This window comes from Balaenoptera physalus (genome assembly GCF_965194825.1).
Source record: "Balaenoptera physalus genome assembly, chromosome: 2".
NCBI classification, from domain to species: Eukaryota; Metazoa; Chordata; class Mammalia; order Artiodactyla; family Balaenopteridae; genus Balaenoptera; species Balaenoptera physalus.
In genome coordinates, this window is record NC_138883.1 from 138,866,959 (window position 1) to 138,884,999 (window position 18,041).

General features: G+C 41.5%; 1 protein-coding gene across 1 annotated transcript in view; it reads left to right on the forward strand.

The window, feature by feature from the left end:
- Nucleotides 1–200: 200 nt before the first annotated feature.
- AGBL1 (AGBL carboxypeptidase 1) overlaps nucleotides 201–18,041 on the forward strand; it is a 790,601-nt gene continuing 772,760 nt past the window's right edge. The window contains 1 exon segment of the mRNA XM_082449060.1: nucleotides 201–266. Coding sequence (XP_082305186.1) covers nucleotides 216–266 — 51 coding nt within the window. The 5' untranslated portion in view covers nucleotides 201–215.

Here is an 18,041-nt window from a genome sequence, read left to right on the forward strand (position 1 = left end):
TCCCCGCAGTGGGAGTCGGGGGGCACCCGCGCCTGGGCCGAGGGCTAGGGTTACAGTGCGGTCACTTCACACTCGGCAGCATGTGCAGCTGAGGCCTCCCCACCCCGTGCAGCAGTCTCCCGCCAGCCGGGCAGCGAGGTCAGCTTGGCAAGCCGCTGCCTCTCCAGCCCCGATCTGGCCGCAGGCAGCCGATTCCCCCCGGACCCGAGGAGGTGATGGCAGAACAAGAAGCCAGTGGGCTGCGGGTCCTGCTACGCACGCTCCAGGTAGGAAGAGGCGGAGAGCTGCAGAACGCGGCCGGCTGGGTCTTTGCGGGCCGGGCCTGCCTCGGAGCCGGGCTCTCCCCGCAGTCCCCTCTGGCACCAGTGGCCTGGTTTGCTAAACAGCAGTGACACCGGAGTCAGCAGCAGCTCTCACCTTGAGGCTGACCTAAGTGATGCTATGGTGTTTAAATATTAAACCTGACGGCGTTGATGAGTGCTCTGCTTAAATTATTGAACCTGGTGGGGTTAGATACTCAGGCGAAAAGATCCAGGTTTGCTCGAGATGAGAAAGATGGAGAAGAAGGCCATTTGGCAAAAGCAAACCTGTTCAAGTTCTCCCTGAGCAGGGCAGGAGACTTGGGCGTGGGTACGTAGAACTGCCTAGGAGGAAAGCGGCAGCAGGGCAGAGGACCCCTCTGGGCTTCTGCTGAATGGGTGTTACCAAGTTCCCAAAGAGTGGTCTGAGTCGGAATTACCTAGGATGCCCGCTAACAGCGCATCTTCTCAGGCGGGATCTGCCGGAAGGAATCGCAGTCACCAGGGGCAGGGGCCCTGGTATCTGCCTTGCCCTCTTCGTGATTCTATTCACTCCTAATTTTGAGAATTCCTACCCCAGAGCATTAGTTTGTGAACCTGTCTGCAGATTAAAAACTCCCGGAGGGTGTTAAAAAATGCTGATGCCTGCTTACCCAAATTCGGATTTAATTGATCTGGGGAGCAACCTGGGCACTGGAGCTTTGAAAACTCCCCAGGTGGTCTCAAAGTGCAACTAAAGTCAGTGAACCCCTACTCTATAGACTTGGGTAGATGCTTGCACTGAACCGGATGCAGGGAATGCCAGGGCTCAAAGGGAGCTAAGAGATCTTCTACTCCAGGATTTTAAACCTGAAGTCCATGGACGGGTAGCATAAGAGGATGGGCTTCAAGGGTCTCCATGACCCTCACCCCCCGATTTAGAATGTAAATGTTTTGCACTTACGTGCATACTTCCCAGCTTTGAAAAGCTTAGTTTTGCTTGAATTCTTAAGGAAATGTATATCCATAAAAAGTTGAAGAACCAATAAATCCAACCTTCCAGTGCACAGATAAGGCAATTGAGTCTCAGAAGCTCCCTAAGGTCGCTTAACCACTTAATAGGGGCACTGGGACTAGCACCAAAGAACTTCAATATCCTTTGGACCTAGTGTCTTTGACTCATTCTATCTGACGCATCAGAGGCAAGAATGCCTCTGGGCTAGGAGTGTTGGGGGTGGGAGTGGACCTCAAAATAAATCTGCATTTGGCCTGGAAGTCACTGCAGGATGAACTCAATCTCCTGTCTTCCTACCCGTGGGGATTTCTAACTGATATTTAGAATGATTGTTCCAGGGCATTGCAAGATTCTCAATCATCAAAGAAAGATTTAATTATGTTCAATATACCCTACTTAGTTCCCAATTAACTAGAACACTAAAATAACCAGAACATGCTTCCCCTGTGCGCTCTAGTTGATCACAGAATCTGGTGGTGGAATTGACTTGGGTTCCTGGCTGAGCCCTGAGCCAGCGCTCTCCAAGTGCCTGCCTGAACCTGGTTTCTGTCTTGAGAATAGAAGTCAGAACCCTGACATAATTTAAAAAAAGAGAACCCGGAGCAGTTATGCCGTGGAATGATGTTTCATGATGGGTTTCATGCCCCACTCCCATCCCCAATCCCCATGGACTAAACCCGGCAGAGTTTCTGAGAAGGGCTTAGCTGAAGTGCTTTTGATCGGGGATCCCAAAGGTCTTAGGGATTCAAGCCAGTCCTCTTTTCCTTGTGCACAATGGTGAGAGACCGAAGGCTTTGTACTGCTACTCAAACCTCTGTGGAAGACAGTGGTTATGTCTGAGCAGAACGTGAGCTCAGGATATGAGTTTCCCGAATCTTTCAGGGGCACCCCAGAACGTTGCCAAAGGAAGGGAGGAAGAGAGATCAGATGACCAGAAAGAGCAAGCACAGGGGTGACAATGTCCCCATGATATGACAGTAGAAATCCCCCTAGTCCAGAACATCACCACTTCTGCCTCTTTGGGCCACAATGACAAAATAAACTAGATCATTAAGAAATATCAGTTTTCTGCCTATTATCTTTTCCTGTACAGATGAGAAAGGAGTAATTGATTTTTTTTTCCTACCCCGACTTAAACACAGCCTTATCTCTGTCCTGAAAGTATGAGAATCAGATTTCTACCCAGACATTTTCCAAGTCCCTGACTTTTATCATTTTAGTTGAGGCAGAAAATCAGACTGACTCATGAGGGCCTGGGTGAATGGGGGGGAACACAGCCCACAGCACAGATGAGAGACAGGAAGAACTGGATCCCGCCCCATTTCTGGCACTTACCGGCTGTAAATCCTCAGGCAAGTTCCTCAACCTCTCTGAGCCTTCATTTCTAGATTTGTAAAAGGGAGGCAATAAAAATACTTTGCTCAGCTCTTTGTGCCAGGATTAAGAGAACCCATTTGAAAAGTGCTTGTAAACTATAAATGGCAGTTCAGATGACTCTGGTTTTTATGATTTCCCCAGTTGAGTACACAGTGGAGAGGCTGGAAACACTTGCCTAGGCTTTTCATCAACCTGCCCTGCTTTTTTCCTGGGTGGACTCCAACACACTTGGAAAAAAAAGAAGGTGTCTCATTCGTCCTGCTCTCATTTCTCCATGTGGTTTGAGCTAATGGGGAAGATGGGAAGCTGCCAGGGTAGCAGGATGTGGGCTCCACGCCAGCCCTGTTGCTGGGAGCCCTCACCCAGTGGCGTCCCACAAAATACCAATTAAGTACTTTATCAAAACATGAAAAATGTATTATTATCTGGTCAGCTTTGGCATACTCTGAGCTGTGATATGGGCACATTTTTGCTGTTTGCATTTGCACTTTATTATTTTATGTTATAGTTGCTCAAACTGAATCCCAGGTCTGCATCTTGGCCAAAATGTGCATAGCAAAGCTTCATTTCTCAACTTGGGCTCCAGGAACATTATCTATTATGGATTGCCAACGAGGCTGCAGGATGTGGGGCTTCCTGTCTTGAGTTAGCATTGAGCTTAGATAATAGAAAACCTGGAGGGGGTGACAACTCCACTTTTCCCCTTGGACTTGTTCCTCCAAGGATATTTCCAAGACAACAGGTGATTTCAGCCCCTGGGTTGCAAGGAGGGGATGGGCTGAAGAATGATGACTGATATGTTTCATTCATAGAACTTGGGAGTTTTGTTTCCAAAACATGTGTTTAAAAATTTCCTTTCTAGAATTTTCCACAGAGGATGTAGAAATATCCATCTATTGTACATACATGGGGCTAGGTGTAGCAGAAACTGAGCTTTCCCTTTGGACATCAACAGAAGGGTTTGGAAAAATCAAGAGAAGAATTTTCCTTTTAGATAGTAAACATTGTGCAGACCTTCTAAACATCACAGGATTCCTCTGCTGGTGAAATTTGAGGCTTTCTGAGGTTTTTATTTTTGGAGACTTCTGCCTCAACCGCAAGACAAACGTGGAAATAAACCAGGAGAGGGAGGACGTAGTAAATTAAGACTGAAATCTGTCTTAATTTCAAGCACCAGTAGAAACAAAGAAAGAGAAAAATGCCCAAAGGACAAGTGCCCAATGGAAAAGGGACAAAATTGGCAAGAAATAGCCTCTGTCAGTGTCTAAAGAATGACTTGGTGCCAGTCAAACTGGAGGATGAAGGGGGCAATGGAGGCATGGAGCCCTGTGCTGAGCTGGGAATGGGGAGATGACCTTCTATAGTGTTTTGTTTTTTAAGACCTTGTTGCTTTCACAGTTTCTTAAACTCCTTGGACTTAGAGATTGGAAAAAATAAACATGGATTAAGGGTCCACTGTACGCCAAATTTTCACGTTCATTTCCTAACATCACTCTCTGTGCCACCTGTCGGGGGATGTGGCTGGTCTGTCTTACAGATGAGGACCTTGACCCTCATAAGCTGCTCAAGGCTCAATGGCAGAAACTTAATAAATCCCTAGAGGAGAGACGTGAAGAGGATCTTGTCACTCCTAGGTCTTTGCACTGGTCTCCGGTGCTTACATGACCTAGGGAATACCCACTCACTCTTTATTTTGAGGGTATTACCTTACCTGACTGAACCTGAAGACCGAGGGGTTATGGATTCTTCATAATAGAACTAAAATAATCTTCCACATCCTGTATTGATATTTGGGTAAATAACTCCTGATAAAGGAAGGTAACAGTTTTGATTTGGGTCAATTGGATATTTTTAATATCTATCTATCCATCCATCCATCCATCTATCCATCCAACCCTCCATAGCTATCCTATGTGCTAGAAGAGATTCAGAGTATTGGGTAGGATGATACATCAAGAAGAGCAAGGTCTTTGGATCTTGGTTCAGCCATTCAAAACTTGTGTGACTCAGGACAAACTTTTTTTTTTTTTTAAGACAAACTTTTGAACTTCTCTTTGCTGAAACTTTTTTCATTTGTAAAATGAGAATTATAGTATCTACTCATGAGCTTACTATATGTTTGGAGAAAATGCATGTAAAAAGGTGTTATGTGCCTGACAAATAGCAATTATTATAATTAAACACAGTCCCTGCCCTCATGAAAATACAGTGTTCAAGGGGTAAGGTAGGAGGATAAAAATATTTGTAGAGCAAGTTTGCATGTGATGAATGCCATGGTAAATGTAAACATCAAAAGAAAATTCGGTGGAATTTGGGACAAGAGTCTCCTCCTCACTGGATATTCAGGGAAGACCTTGGAAAATGGGTCAGATTTCAGCAGAGGAAGGTGCAGTTAAGAGGGTGATAAGGGTCCCCAGTAATCTTTCCTATGTCAGGAAAGTGTGGAGAGTATTCAGGGTATTTGCCATGGCACTGAGTTTGATTAAAACAGAAAATTCGTGAAGGGGAAGAAAGGAGATTGAAATGGCAGTTTGCCTAAATGCTAGAGAGCCTTGAGTGGCAAGCTTCAGATCCAATCACGCCCTTGGTGATGGCTGTCTATCCCTAAAGATAGGTGATGGGCACTACAGGACATTCAGCCAAGGTGACCGTTGCAAAGCTATTTGGATGGGGGATGTTAGACATGACTGCATCTCTGCTTTTTGTTGCCAAGGGATGTGATGTGTTCCCTGCAACCTCCCCATCCTTGACCTACCTTTTATCCTGGTCCTCTTCCTATCCATTCCCAGCCTTTAGCCCTTTCCTGTCACTTAACTCTGCATCTCACTCCCCTCCCCACACCGCCTCAGCCACTGTCCATCCCTAGTCCCCCTCCAGGGGGAAAGGCTGAGAAGGATTAAGGCTCAGGGATTGGAGAAGCAGAACTATTTAAACTTTTTTTTTTTTTTTTAAATTTGGAAGAAACACAAATTATTTTAGAGGCAGCATTCAAATGTCCTTGTGTCAAAGCAGCTCTCGTAACATGTCTGCATTAAGATGACCAGAGTTGAGTCCAAAAGTCCCATCCTCACTTTTGGGAATTGAGAGCACTCTGAGTTTCCATCCCCTGAGCCCAGATTCTGGATGTGACCACCTCGCTGAGCACCTACCTCCGCAGGGCAGCAGGTGAGGGACAGAGGCCTGCATGGCTTTGAGGTGTAATTGGAAATTTGCCATTGCTGGGGACATGTTGAGGCAAATGGCCAACAGAGAATTTCTCTCTGTGGAAATTCATAACCTGGCAACATGTATTCCACAACTCAGTTGCTAAAACTGGAACTATTCTGATGAAAGCCAAACATAGTCTGGGTTTGAGCCCTGGGAGCTGGGGCAATACGCAACCAGGGAGAGAAGCTGGTCTGGGTTACCAATCGCTGTACCATATCTGTAAGCATGGGACAGGCAGCTATAAATCAAAGAGATAAGGTGCTTCTTCATATTTCAGAAATAGGCACACGGAAATGCATCCACTTGGGTGTGACCTCCATATCCTTGTGCCAGCCCTGAAATGTAGGAAGTCAAAGGTTGTGGGATCTGTACTTTTTCACAGAGTGAATACTGCACGGCTCCTTCAAAGTGACGGATCCGCAAATCAGATTCTCATTAGAGAAAAGAATGTGGTGTAGGGTGAGGAAGAGATCAACAGCAGAGATGCCAAGAATACAAGAATGAGTAGAGCAAAGAGTGTGGAAGAAAACAGAATGGCACAGAGTATGCGCTCAATACATATTTTTTTCCTCCCTCCCCCCTCGCTCCCTCCATCCCTCCCTCCCTGCCTTCCCCTCCCCCTTTCCCTCCCTCCCTCCTTCCTTCCTTCCTTATAAAATTTTGCAAAATGAATACACCCATGTAACCAGCACCCAGGCGAAGTGAACCCCCAGCATCTCAGAGGACCCATCACACCCCCACTTCCAGCCCTGCTCCCCCATTGTAACCACTGCCCTGATCTCTAACCCCACAGATCAGTCTTGCATGCTTCGTGCTTCATGTAACTAGAACCCCACAGTCAATCTTCTTTTGTGTCTGGCTCCTTTCACTCAGCATTGTGAGAGTCTCCCTTTCGATACAGTTGTAGATTGTTCTCACTGTCATTGCTGAAGAGCATTCCGTTGCCTGAACGTTCCATGGTTTATTTATCCATTCTAGAGCTCATGATATTTGGGGTAGTTTTCCTTTTTTGGCTATAACAAATATGGCGGCTATGAACATTCCAGTGAATGTTTTTGTGAAGGTAGGTACACGTGTCTGTTGGGTAAATACCTAGAGTGGAGTTGAGGGGTCATGGGATACACGTATGGTCAGCTGTAGTAGATAATGATATTTTTCAAAAATGAGTGCTCCAAAGTAAACACCTATTAACCCTGTAAATACCATTAATTTATGAGCGTTTTGGGTACTCCACACCCTTGCCCTAACTTGCTTAATTCATATTTGTTAGTTGAAAGTGGCTTGAGATGCTTTGCATGGAGGACTTTGTCATGTTTTATGTGTCTAATTCCCTCTACTTGGTCCCTTTCATAATAACGGTTATAATAATAACTAACATTTATTAAACAGTTTCTACACGTAAGGAGCTGTGCAAAGTCCTTCACATGCATCATCTCATTTAATCCTTACAACAACCCAAGGAGGTGGGTGGTATTATTATCCTCATTTTAAAGCTCTCAAACAGAAGGTTGGAGAGGTTAACACACTTCTCAAGGTCACAAAGGGAGTGAGTGGCAAAGCTGGAATTTGAGTGGAGGGAATCTGACACCAGTGGATGCTTTCTCACCAGGTGTATAAACTCTCTGAGGAAAAGGAGGGGCATTGAGAAGATTCAGAACCGATTTTCCCAGGTGGTAGGTGTCTGCTGAGGAGAATGGAGATCCCCCACTTGTCACATGAGGGGAAGACAGCAGCTGTTCCCACAAGGCTGGCAGGACTGGCCAAGAGGGCAGAGAACAGCTGCCTCGAGTGGGGGTCAGCAAACTCTAAGGGCCTGATAGCAAATTTTTTAGGCTTTTCTGGCCACAAGATCTTTGTCATACCTGTTCAACCCTGCCACTGTAGTTGTAGACAGTGTGCAAATGAATGGGTTTATGTTCCAGTAAAATTTATGTACAAAAAACAGGGAGTGGGCTGGACTTGGCTGTTGGCGGTAGATTGCGGACCCCTGGCTGGAGGTCCTTTGGGCACAGGCAGGGTGTAGGGGTGGGAGATGGGACAGAAAGAGAGTGATGGAGCAGCAGGGGCCTGTTGGGGCTGCCAACTGCCAAGTGGGAGCTTCCCTCATGTGCCATGGGTGTCCTCCTCAACTCCCAGGCTGCCTTTCTTGCAAAGGCAGCACATCAGATGATGCTCTGAGTTCCTCTGGGGGCAAGTCTTACCGAACCTGAAATGCACACTTCAGAATGTCATTTCCTGCCACTGCTACTGCCTCCAATTTTCTAAGTATCATGGAGGCAGTGATTGTGTCTGTCAGCCCTCCAAGGTGGGATTTCAGGTCATTTTAGCAGCACTTACCAGTGCAACAGGTGATTGTCTTGAATATATTGTCTGCATTCAACAGCGCTACCAGCATAAGACATGTTCAGTCCAACACTTCTCAAACTGGGTTCCACAGAACACCAGTGTTCCCTGGGATGCCAATGAGTATTCTACTCACAAAGGGTCTTGTTGACAGATGGATCTGAGATGTCAGGGTAAATAAATTTACTAATTTCTTTACTCAAAAATAATCAATCTTTTAAAGGCTTTTCAAACATTTCTGTCCTACAGCTCTCAGTTTAAATGTCTTTTACTCAGAGAGGAATACTCTGACAGCCCAATGAACTACCCAGTCACTCTGTCCCACCTCTCTAGTTTGACTCTCTTTATAGAACTTGCCATTTCCTGATGCTTGTTTGTATCTTCTCTGCTTTCTTGCACCAGGGTAGGGATCTCATCTGTCTTGTTCACCTTTATCCCTACTACCTAAAGCACTATCTAGGACATAGTACATGCTCAATAAATACTTATTGATTGAATAATAAGATGAATGTGCATGTATATTATCAAGTTGGAGATATACTATATGGCCTTTCTAAACCATCTTAGAGATGGGATAATTTTTTACAGCAAAACCCCGCTAGTATCCCCCAGGATTTTAAGAATCCATGGAGCACATTTGGGAAATCCATGGAGCACATTTGGGAAACAATGGTTGTAGACCAATGCCATGTTAAATCACTGCTGGTCTGTGAGTGTTGAATTTCTCCTGATTTGGAAACTAACCTCTGGCTTGTTGAAACATTTCTGATCTGAGTTGATACAAAGTTAGATCTATTGGAGACCTAGGGTCATTCCTCTGCTTGGTGAATTCCACAAACTGATGACTCTACGATCTATCTGTAGGCCTTGAGTTACATGAATTCTAATCCTTACTTGATTGGGAGAAAGAATATAAGTGACAGATGTGGAGGTTTAGAAAAAGGTTCTTCCTAGAGGCTCAAGAGAGCCATTCCGCTTCTGATCAGGAGGCCAGATGGTGATAAGAACAGCATTAGCCTCAGGTTTCAGATGAAAGGCAGGGTCAGATTTCAGAGTTGGGATATCTGATGAAACTTCCCCTAGGGAACTTGGAGAGAAGGCAGCTTCTTCAATAAATGGTCAGTAATGAATTCTCCCTCCACTCTTAAAAAAAACCAAACAAACCCAAGCTCAATGTGTGTTAACATCTCTAATCTTCAGATCCCACCAATCAGTACAGCCCAATGCCCTAAATTTCTGACCCATAGGCATCCTTATCCTATCCCTCTTAAAACTCAAATTAATCCAGGAAACCCCCCTGACAATGCAGATATTTTTTACTTTTCACAATAGGTAGATTTAGAAGTCACTATAAGAAAATTCCATTTTCTCCTTGACTTTCATTATTAAATCATAAAATATATATCATATACCCTAAAGGAAAAAAATTCCCCAAACCACAGCTAAAATTTTAGACTAAGGAAGAGGCTAGAATGATAATATTTGAATAGGTATTATTTGAAAGTGGATATTAAAATTCAAGAAATGTTTTTGCCATGAGCTGCTCACATTTGTTGAGCACTGACTCTGTGCCAGGAAGAAGTCTAAGCATGAGACATGTGTTATCTCATGCAGTCCTCACAACAATCCTATGAGGTGGGTACGACTATTATCTGCATTTTACAGATGAGGAACACAAGGCCCTTGTCAAGGTCACATAACCTTTAAGTAGCAGGGTCAGGATGTGAACTCAGGCACAGTCTGACTCTAGCTTGCTTATTACTCATTGCTATTACTCATCAAGCTACAGTCTCTTTTCCTTTTACCTGTCCTTTTCACCACTACACATTTTCTTCCTGATTAAAGAAGTAATACAAGCTCGTGATTGCAAAAATTTAATTAAAATATAGATATAAATTTTAGGGAGTAAAAATCACCCCATCAAATCCTGATCCCTAAGACCACCACACAAGTGCCTGCTGTATATTCTTTTATATGTTTACATACATATAGCAATATGTGTATTTCTATAACTATGTCTATGTGTGTATATCATTTTAACACACTATTATTCAATTTGCTTTTCCTACATGTCAGTATAATTGCACATATTTCAAGCCAGCACATATAGACCCAGCTCAATCTTTTGTGATATAACTTAAATAAATAGAAGTATAGTTTCTTCTAGCGTTTCACTTAAATTTGACTTGGCTTGTGTTTTATTTTCGTTTTTTGATGTTTTATGTGTTGCATTTTAATAGTCAACTTTATCAAACTTTTCTTTCATGAATTATTTTTGGCCATGAAACATTTTCCCCAGGATCTAACTCTTATACTTAATGATGTTTGAATTTAACTCCATACCATTCTCTTTTTCTTAAGTGTTGTTACTTTCATAGAGCTTCTCTGCCATACCACACTTCACCAGTACATGGCAACAGTAAACAGATTTATATGCTTAAACTTTCTTTTACTGGAAGATCCCAGTTCTGTAACATCTAATAGAGCTCTGCTTCATAGTGTTTGGAAATTTTACATTTGACATAAATGTTTATTTAAAATAAACATATATAGGTTTCTTGGCTGGGCTTCAGGAGGCCAGAGTTGATTTTGGATACTGCCACTGTCTTTCTGTTTGACTCGAATCCCCTGGGCCAGCATACTCTGTTTTGATGGTTTTCAGACTTAAGTGCTAGGAATGTGCCCATTCCTAGCAGAAATTCCTAACAGAAATATCATCTGTTTCTTTGGTATATTATGACTCTCTTGTTAATGGCTCATTCATTTATTGAATGCTTCCCTCGTGCCAGAGACTGTGCTAGGTAGTGGGTGGCAAGGTTCAAGAATCTTATTCCTCAGATACTTTCCTACTGAAATTCTTCCAAATGTTAATGACTAATGTCAGGAAGAGAGAGATCCAGAATGCTGCAGTCACACCTGCCCTCCTTTGCTCCATGGACCATTTTATTCTGTGGTGACTGGCTGAGAACAACAGTATTATCATTACTCCAAGTCCCTGGGGAAGATCTGAAGACTCAGCTGCTGTAACATGTTCAGCTATGCTTATGTACTTATGTTAATTCATTTGTGGTCTTTTTTTTTAAACTACTCTTAATCTTTTCATTCTTTTTTCTTCCAGGGAGTGGGGTGTCACAGATTCCTTTTTTTTTTGGCTGCACCCTGTGGCATGTGGGATCTTAGTTCCCCGACCAGGGATTGAACCCTCACCCCCTGCAGTGGAAGCGAGGTGTCTTAACCACTGGACCGCCAGTGAGGTCCCATAGATTCCTTTCTGATGCCATTGAAAGCTAAAGACACTTTCCCCAGATAAATGCTCACACAAATTTTTGTGAACAATTTCAGGGTAATAAGCCACACCATAAGATTTCACTCTCTCAAGGTATTTACTTGGGTTTTGTTTCATGGAATGGAGCTCTTTAAGGTTGGAACAGTAGAGGTGAGTTCTAGTCGCATAGAAGAAACCCCACAATTCTGTCCAATTGTGATATATCTTTCATGCCTTCAAACTGGTCACAATATTCTTTTTATATCCACATCCCAACTTTGCCTTGAACAACTTTCATATCTGATCTATACTTGTGAAAATTGTAAGTACCTTTGATGGATCAACTGTAATGTTACTTTTCAAAAAAAGCCTCTTTTGGTAAATTGTGTAGGTGATATTTTTCTCTCTCTTCTGAAGTAGCATCTAAGCATTTGTACCTTTCTCTTAAACCATCTATGCTTTGCTTTATTATAGTTGCTCTTTATTTTTCAACAAACCTTTACTGGGCAGGGAGAATCCCAAAATAAATATGACATGGTCCTTGTCCTCCCAGAGCTCACTGTACGTATCTAGAGGAACCAGATATACATTTGAGAATCTCCTGAAAGTTACAGACACTTTCTCTAGATAATCATACATCTGCACTTTAACTAAGCACTTAAATCTTAGATTTGCCTACAGTTTGAATAAGAATCTATGCCATGTGATTGCTCGGGTTGACATATGAACAAATAATTATAAAGTATTATTATAATTGAAGGTATAACAACATGCCCAGTGTACTCTTGGAAGAAGGGGCATCTCAAACAGTCTCCAGTATTCCATGACCTTCTCTTCCTGAGTAATAGATTGATTAGGTAATTCAGACCAACACTTGTGTTGGAGACAGTTTAAAATATAGATATAATATACATAATTTTTTTCTAAAAAGCATCCATATTCTAGTGAGAGAATGAACATTGAATGATCTGAGGACAGAAGAGGTGGGAAACCCAGAGAGATGAGCAAAATTCTGGCACTTCTGCTTTGGAGGCATTTACTATTTTGGAAGGTGTGGCTGGAAAGATTAAATCGTATGTTCTGTAGCTTTGCATGTCTAGAAGAAAAGGAGTTGGAATATAGGGCTTGCCAAGAATGGGGACCCTGGTAAACTACTGTCTTCTTTTGGGCTGAGACCTAGAGGGATGCTCCCTGGAAATAAAGGTGAGCCATACATAAACTAATCTTTACACTGAGCCATTCTTCAACTCATCTGGGTGGCCCAGAAAATCCTAAGACTTGAATGGGCAGTCTCAGGTTCCTAGAGCTTCCAGGTGCTGGTAGTAGCAAATTAAAATCAGTGCAAGAAAATATCGTACTAGGCCTTACATTAATTCTACAAATAATTTGGAGACCAAGGACAAGGGGAGATAAATCAATATGAGTAAACACCAGCAGAAACAGGGAACTATATTCAATAACCTGTGATAAACTATAATGGAAAAGAATATAAAAAAAGAATGTGTATAACTGAGTCACTTTGCTGTACTTCAGAGATTGGCACAACATTGTAAATCAACTATACTTCAATTAAAAGAAAAAAAAAAAAGAAGAAGAAAAGAAATAACAGATTTCTGTTGTACTCCAACAAAATTACCAGTCACAGAATGTAAGAAAGCTTTGGTTACTATGTTCAAAGAGATTAAAATCAAGTTTGAAAAATTTGGCATTGAACTATAATATATACGATGTGATATAGCAGATTTGAAAAGGAACCAAATAGAAATTCTTCAACTGAAAAATAAATAACCAAAATTAAGAACTCAATGGATAGATTTAACTGCAGATTACACTTGGCTGAAGAAAAAAATTGAAAATCAGGTCATAAGAAACTATCTAGAAGGAAGCACTTCATTCTAGAGTTATAGGCTGCATTCTAAGGTTATAGGCTGCTTCCAGAGAGAGGACATGACCTTAGAGATCTCTTCATCCGGACAGCAGTTCCCAAAGAGGGACTCAGGTGAGAGCTGTCAGTCACTAATATTCCCTTTGGTTTGGGGGATGAGTGCCTCAGTCCCGAAGAGGAGACCCAAGAGGCACAGCTGTACCATCCACTACAGGTGACAACTGATAAGACTGTGCATCAAGCTACCTAGGTTCAAATCCTAGTTTTGCTGCTAATTGACTCTGTGATCTTGGGCAAGCCACATAACCCCCTGGGTCACAGTTTCCTCATCTTTAAAAAAACAGGAGTAGGAATAAGATAATATTTTCCTCAAATTTAGTCATTTGTATGCTACTTTCATACTTTTTTTTTCATATTTTGGATCAATGATACTATTGTTTACTTAACATGATTTATTTCAGCAAATTTATTCATTTTAACTTAATGTAAATTAAGGTGGCACTTTATATACAACCATAGATATAGCAGTAGTACTTAGCAAAAATAGAAAGTAGCGACAAAAATAAATTTAATATAAACAATGCAATGCTGTTAAAGTCCAGCTAGACACTTGCCTGTAGAGTCTCTGAGCCTGCTCTCTGCTTTCTAAAAAGATTAGCAACTATTGGAAAATAATTGGAAATATACTAATAACTAAGATGTTAACAGACATTCCCTAAAAGAAGAATAAACACTTTACTGGGAATAAATGTTTTTCTGTATGTGATTCAGTGAAATTCAATGCTATGTCTCCTGTGACATCTAAATCCAGGTCATATACTCTCAGTAGGAGATTTCTGACCTTCCAAGAAAATCTGATTAGGTAGCCTTTAGGGTGAAATTATGTTATTCCATGATTCTCTCCTTGTGGGAAAGGAATATTAGAGAGAAAATATTTATGAGTTATACTTCTTTTTAAAGGTCATACATCTATTAGATTGAGTACCAACCAGAAGCTTGAGGAATTAAATTTATTGGATAGGGTTTCTAATATTATGAGCACACCATATCTGAAATGTAGCCATGATGACTAGCAACGAGAATGCAAGGCTTCAGTTCTCCCAATACCCCTGGAAGAAAGAGCCTCTCATAGGTGGTAGACACTCCTTCCTTTGGTAGCCTAGCACAGCTCTACCCTACATCTAGCTTCCTGTCCTCAGGGATGACTGATCTGAAGTAGCACAATGTATGGTCCTGTCATCCTGAGACCACCAGTTTCTTGTTCAGATGCTGTTTCCATGCTGACCTGGATTTAGCCAGTTTATCCCAGGTCATTTAGGCATTAATAGGAGGGCCCTTGAAAATTCTTCCCGTGATATCGTCCAGGTATTGGACCCTGTACAGGGTTGCCCAAACCTATTGGCCTGCTTTCAGAGTTCTATCACCTCTGCCTATGTTAATCACTATCAGGAATAGAACTCTGAGTCTTCTCTAGCATTTCAGCTGTATTCTAAGCTTAACTAGGGTTACTGTTTCTGATTCTTTACTCAGCTATGGTAATAAACAGTTCATCCTAGTCTTGGCATCCTTTCATCCCCCGATGTTAGGATTTGGCATGGCCTATTGAATTGACCTGCAGTAGCCAACCAAAGGATGGCTGGAATTCTATGTCCATACCCATTTCCTCCATAAACAAATCAGGAAAATTATCTTTCTTGAGGCTAGTAAAGGTGTTCACCTTAGTGGGGCCAGCACCCTTCATTCAGTTAGTTCTACATTCTGAACACTCACCAAGAATTGAGACCATGAAGCCTCCTTGCTTCTATCATAAAACCAATTTATATCAATACATAAATAATGATGATGATGACATTATTATGATGAGGAGGAAGAAGGTGAGGAGGAGGTACAAGAAGAGAAGGGGCAAGAGGAGAGAAGCAGAGGGGAGAGACCCTTATTGAGCATGTACTAGTTCCAGGCCTGATGCTCAGCCTTTCGCAGAGGCAGGGCCGATAGTAATCTTTGAATATAAATGCTTCCATGTGATGAATTCATCCCTTAAGTTTTAGAGCTCAAGTGCTATTGAACAAACTAATATGTCTTATTCTCTTCTGGACCAACTCAATCTTGGCTCTTTTTATGGATCTTTCTAACTCTTCTTGGTAGCGAGTCAGTTCTCGGACCCAATTCAATGAGGTCTGTGAAAGTGAGTTAGTTTTATATATACAGTTTTATTTGGTATAACTTACGAGTCACATGGAGTATCCAAAGTTATGCTAGTATTTATAGAGTGACCTGCCAACTCAGCCCTCCATCTCTTCAATTCTCATCTGAGAATCCCTTTTCTCTTTGCTTCCAAATGTCTTTCTTGCTCCCCATGCTGTTATTTAATTCTGAAACTGGCAGAGGCACAAAACTTATATGAATAATAATGTACAAATAAATGTGTGTTCAGCCTGATGTATGGATAACTTCTGTGCTGTATTGTAACCCAGTGTTTTTTTGTTTTTATTTATTTATTTATTTATCTATTTACCTATTTACCTATTTATTTATTTATTTTAACATCTTTATTGGAGTGTAATTGCTTTACAATGGTGGGCTAGTTTCAGCTTTATAACAAAGTGAATCAGCTATACATATGCATATATCCCCATATCTCCTCTCTCTTGCGTTTCCCTCCCACCCTCCCTATCCCACCCCTCTAGGTGGTCACAAAGCACGAAGCTGATCTCCCTGTGCTATGTGGCTGCTTCCCACTAGCTATCTGTTTTACATTTGGTAGGGTATATATGTCCATGCCACTCTCTCACTTCGTCCCAGCTTACCCTTCCCCTCCTTGTGTCCTCAAGTCCAGTCTCTACATCTGCATCTTTATTCCTGTCCTGTGCCTAGGTTCCTCAGAACCTTTTTTATTTTTTACTTTTTTTAGATTCCATATATATGTGTTAGCATATGGTATTTGTTTTTCTCTTTCTGACTTACTTCACTCTGTATGAGAGACTCTAGGTCCATCCACCTCGCTACAAATAACTCAATTTCGTTTCTTTTTATGGCTGACTAATATTCCATTGTAAGTATGTGCCATATCTTCTTTATCCATTCATCTGTTGATGGACACTTAGGTTGCTTCCATGTCCTGGCTATTGTAAATAGAGCTGCAGTGAACATTGTGGTACCTGACTCTTTTTGAATTATGGTTCTCTCAGGGTATATGCCCATTAGTGGGATTGCTGGGTGGTATGGTAGTTCTATTTTTAGTTTTTTAAGGAACCTCCATACTGTTCTCCATAGTGACTGCATCAATTTACATTCCCACCAACAGTGCAAGACGGTTCCTGTTTCTCCACATCCTCTCCAGCATTTATTGTTTATAGACTTTTTGATGATGGCCATTCTGACTGGTGTGAGGTGATACGTCACTGTAGTTTTGATTTGCATTTCTCTAATGATTAGTGATGTTGAGCATCCTTTCATGTGTTTGTTGGCAATCTGTATATCTTCTCTGGAGAAATGTCTGTTTAGGTCTTCTGCCCATTTTTGGATTGGGTCGTTTTTTTTTTGATATTGAGCTGCATGAGCTGCTTGTAAATTTTGGAGGTTAATCCTTTGACAGTTGCTTCATTTGCAAATATTTTCTCCAATTCTGAGGGTTGTCTTTTTGTCTTGTTTATGTTTTCCTTTGCTGCACAAAAGCTTTTAAGTTTCATTAGGTCCCATTTGCTTATTTTTTTTTATTTCCATTCTCCTAGGAGGTGGGTCAAAAAGGATCTTGCTGAGATTTATGTCATAGAGTGTTCTGCCTATGTTTTCCACTAAGACTTTTATAGTGTCTGGCCTTACATTTAGGTCTTTAATCCATTTTGAATTTATTTTTTTGTATGGTGTTAGGGAGTGTTCTAATTTCATCCTTTTACACGTAGCTGTCTAGTTTTCCCAGCACCACTTATTGAAGAGGCTGTCTTTTCTCCATTGTATATTCTTGCCTCCTTTATCAGAAATACGGTGACCATATGTGCGTGGGTTTATCTCTGGGCTTTCTATCCTGTTCCATTGATCTATATTTCTGTTTTTGTGCCAGTACCATATTGTGTTGATACCTGTACCTTTGTGGTAGAGTCTTACGTCTGGGAGCCTAATTTCTCCAGCTCCGTATTTCTTTCTCAAGATTGCTTTGGCTATGCAGAGTCTTTTGTGTTTCCATACAAATTGTGAAATTTTTTGTTCTAGTTCTGTGAAAAATGCCATTGGTAGTTTGACAGGGATTGTATTGAATCTGTAGATTGCTTGGGGTAGTATAGTCATTTTCACAATGTTGATTCTTCCAATTCAAGAACATGGTATATCTCTCCCTCTGTTGGTATCATCTTTAATTTCTTTCATCAGTGTCTTATAGCTTTCTGCATACAGGTGTTTTGTCTCCTTAGGTAGGTTTATTCCTAGGTGTTTTATTCTTTTTGTTGCAATGGTAAATGGAAGTGTTTCCTTAATTTCTCTTTCAGATTTTTCATCATTAGTGTATAGGAATGCAAGAGATTTCTGTGCATTAATTTTGTATCCTTTTACTTCACCAAGTTCATTGATTAGCTCTAGTAGTTTTCTGGTAGCATCTTTAGGATTCTTTATGTATAGTATCATGTCATCTGCAAACAGTGACAGCTTTACTTCTTCTTTTCCGATTTGGATTACTTT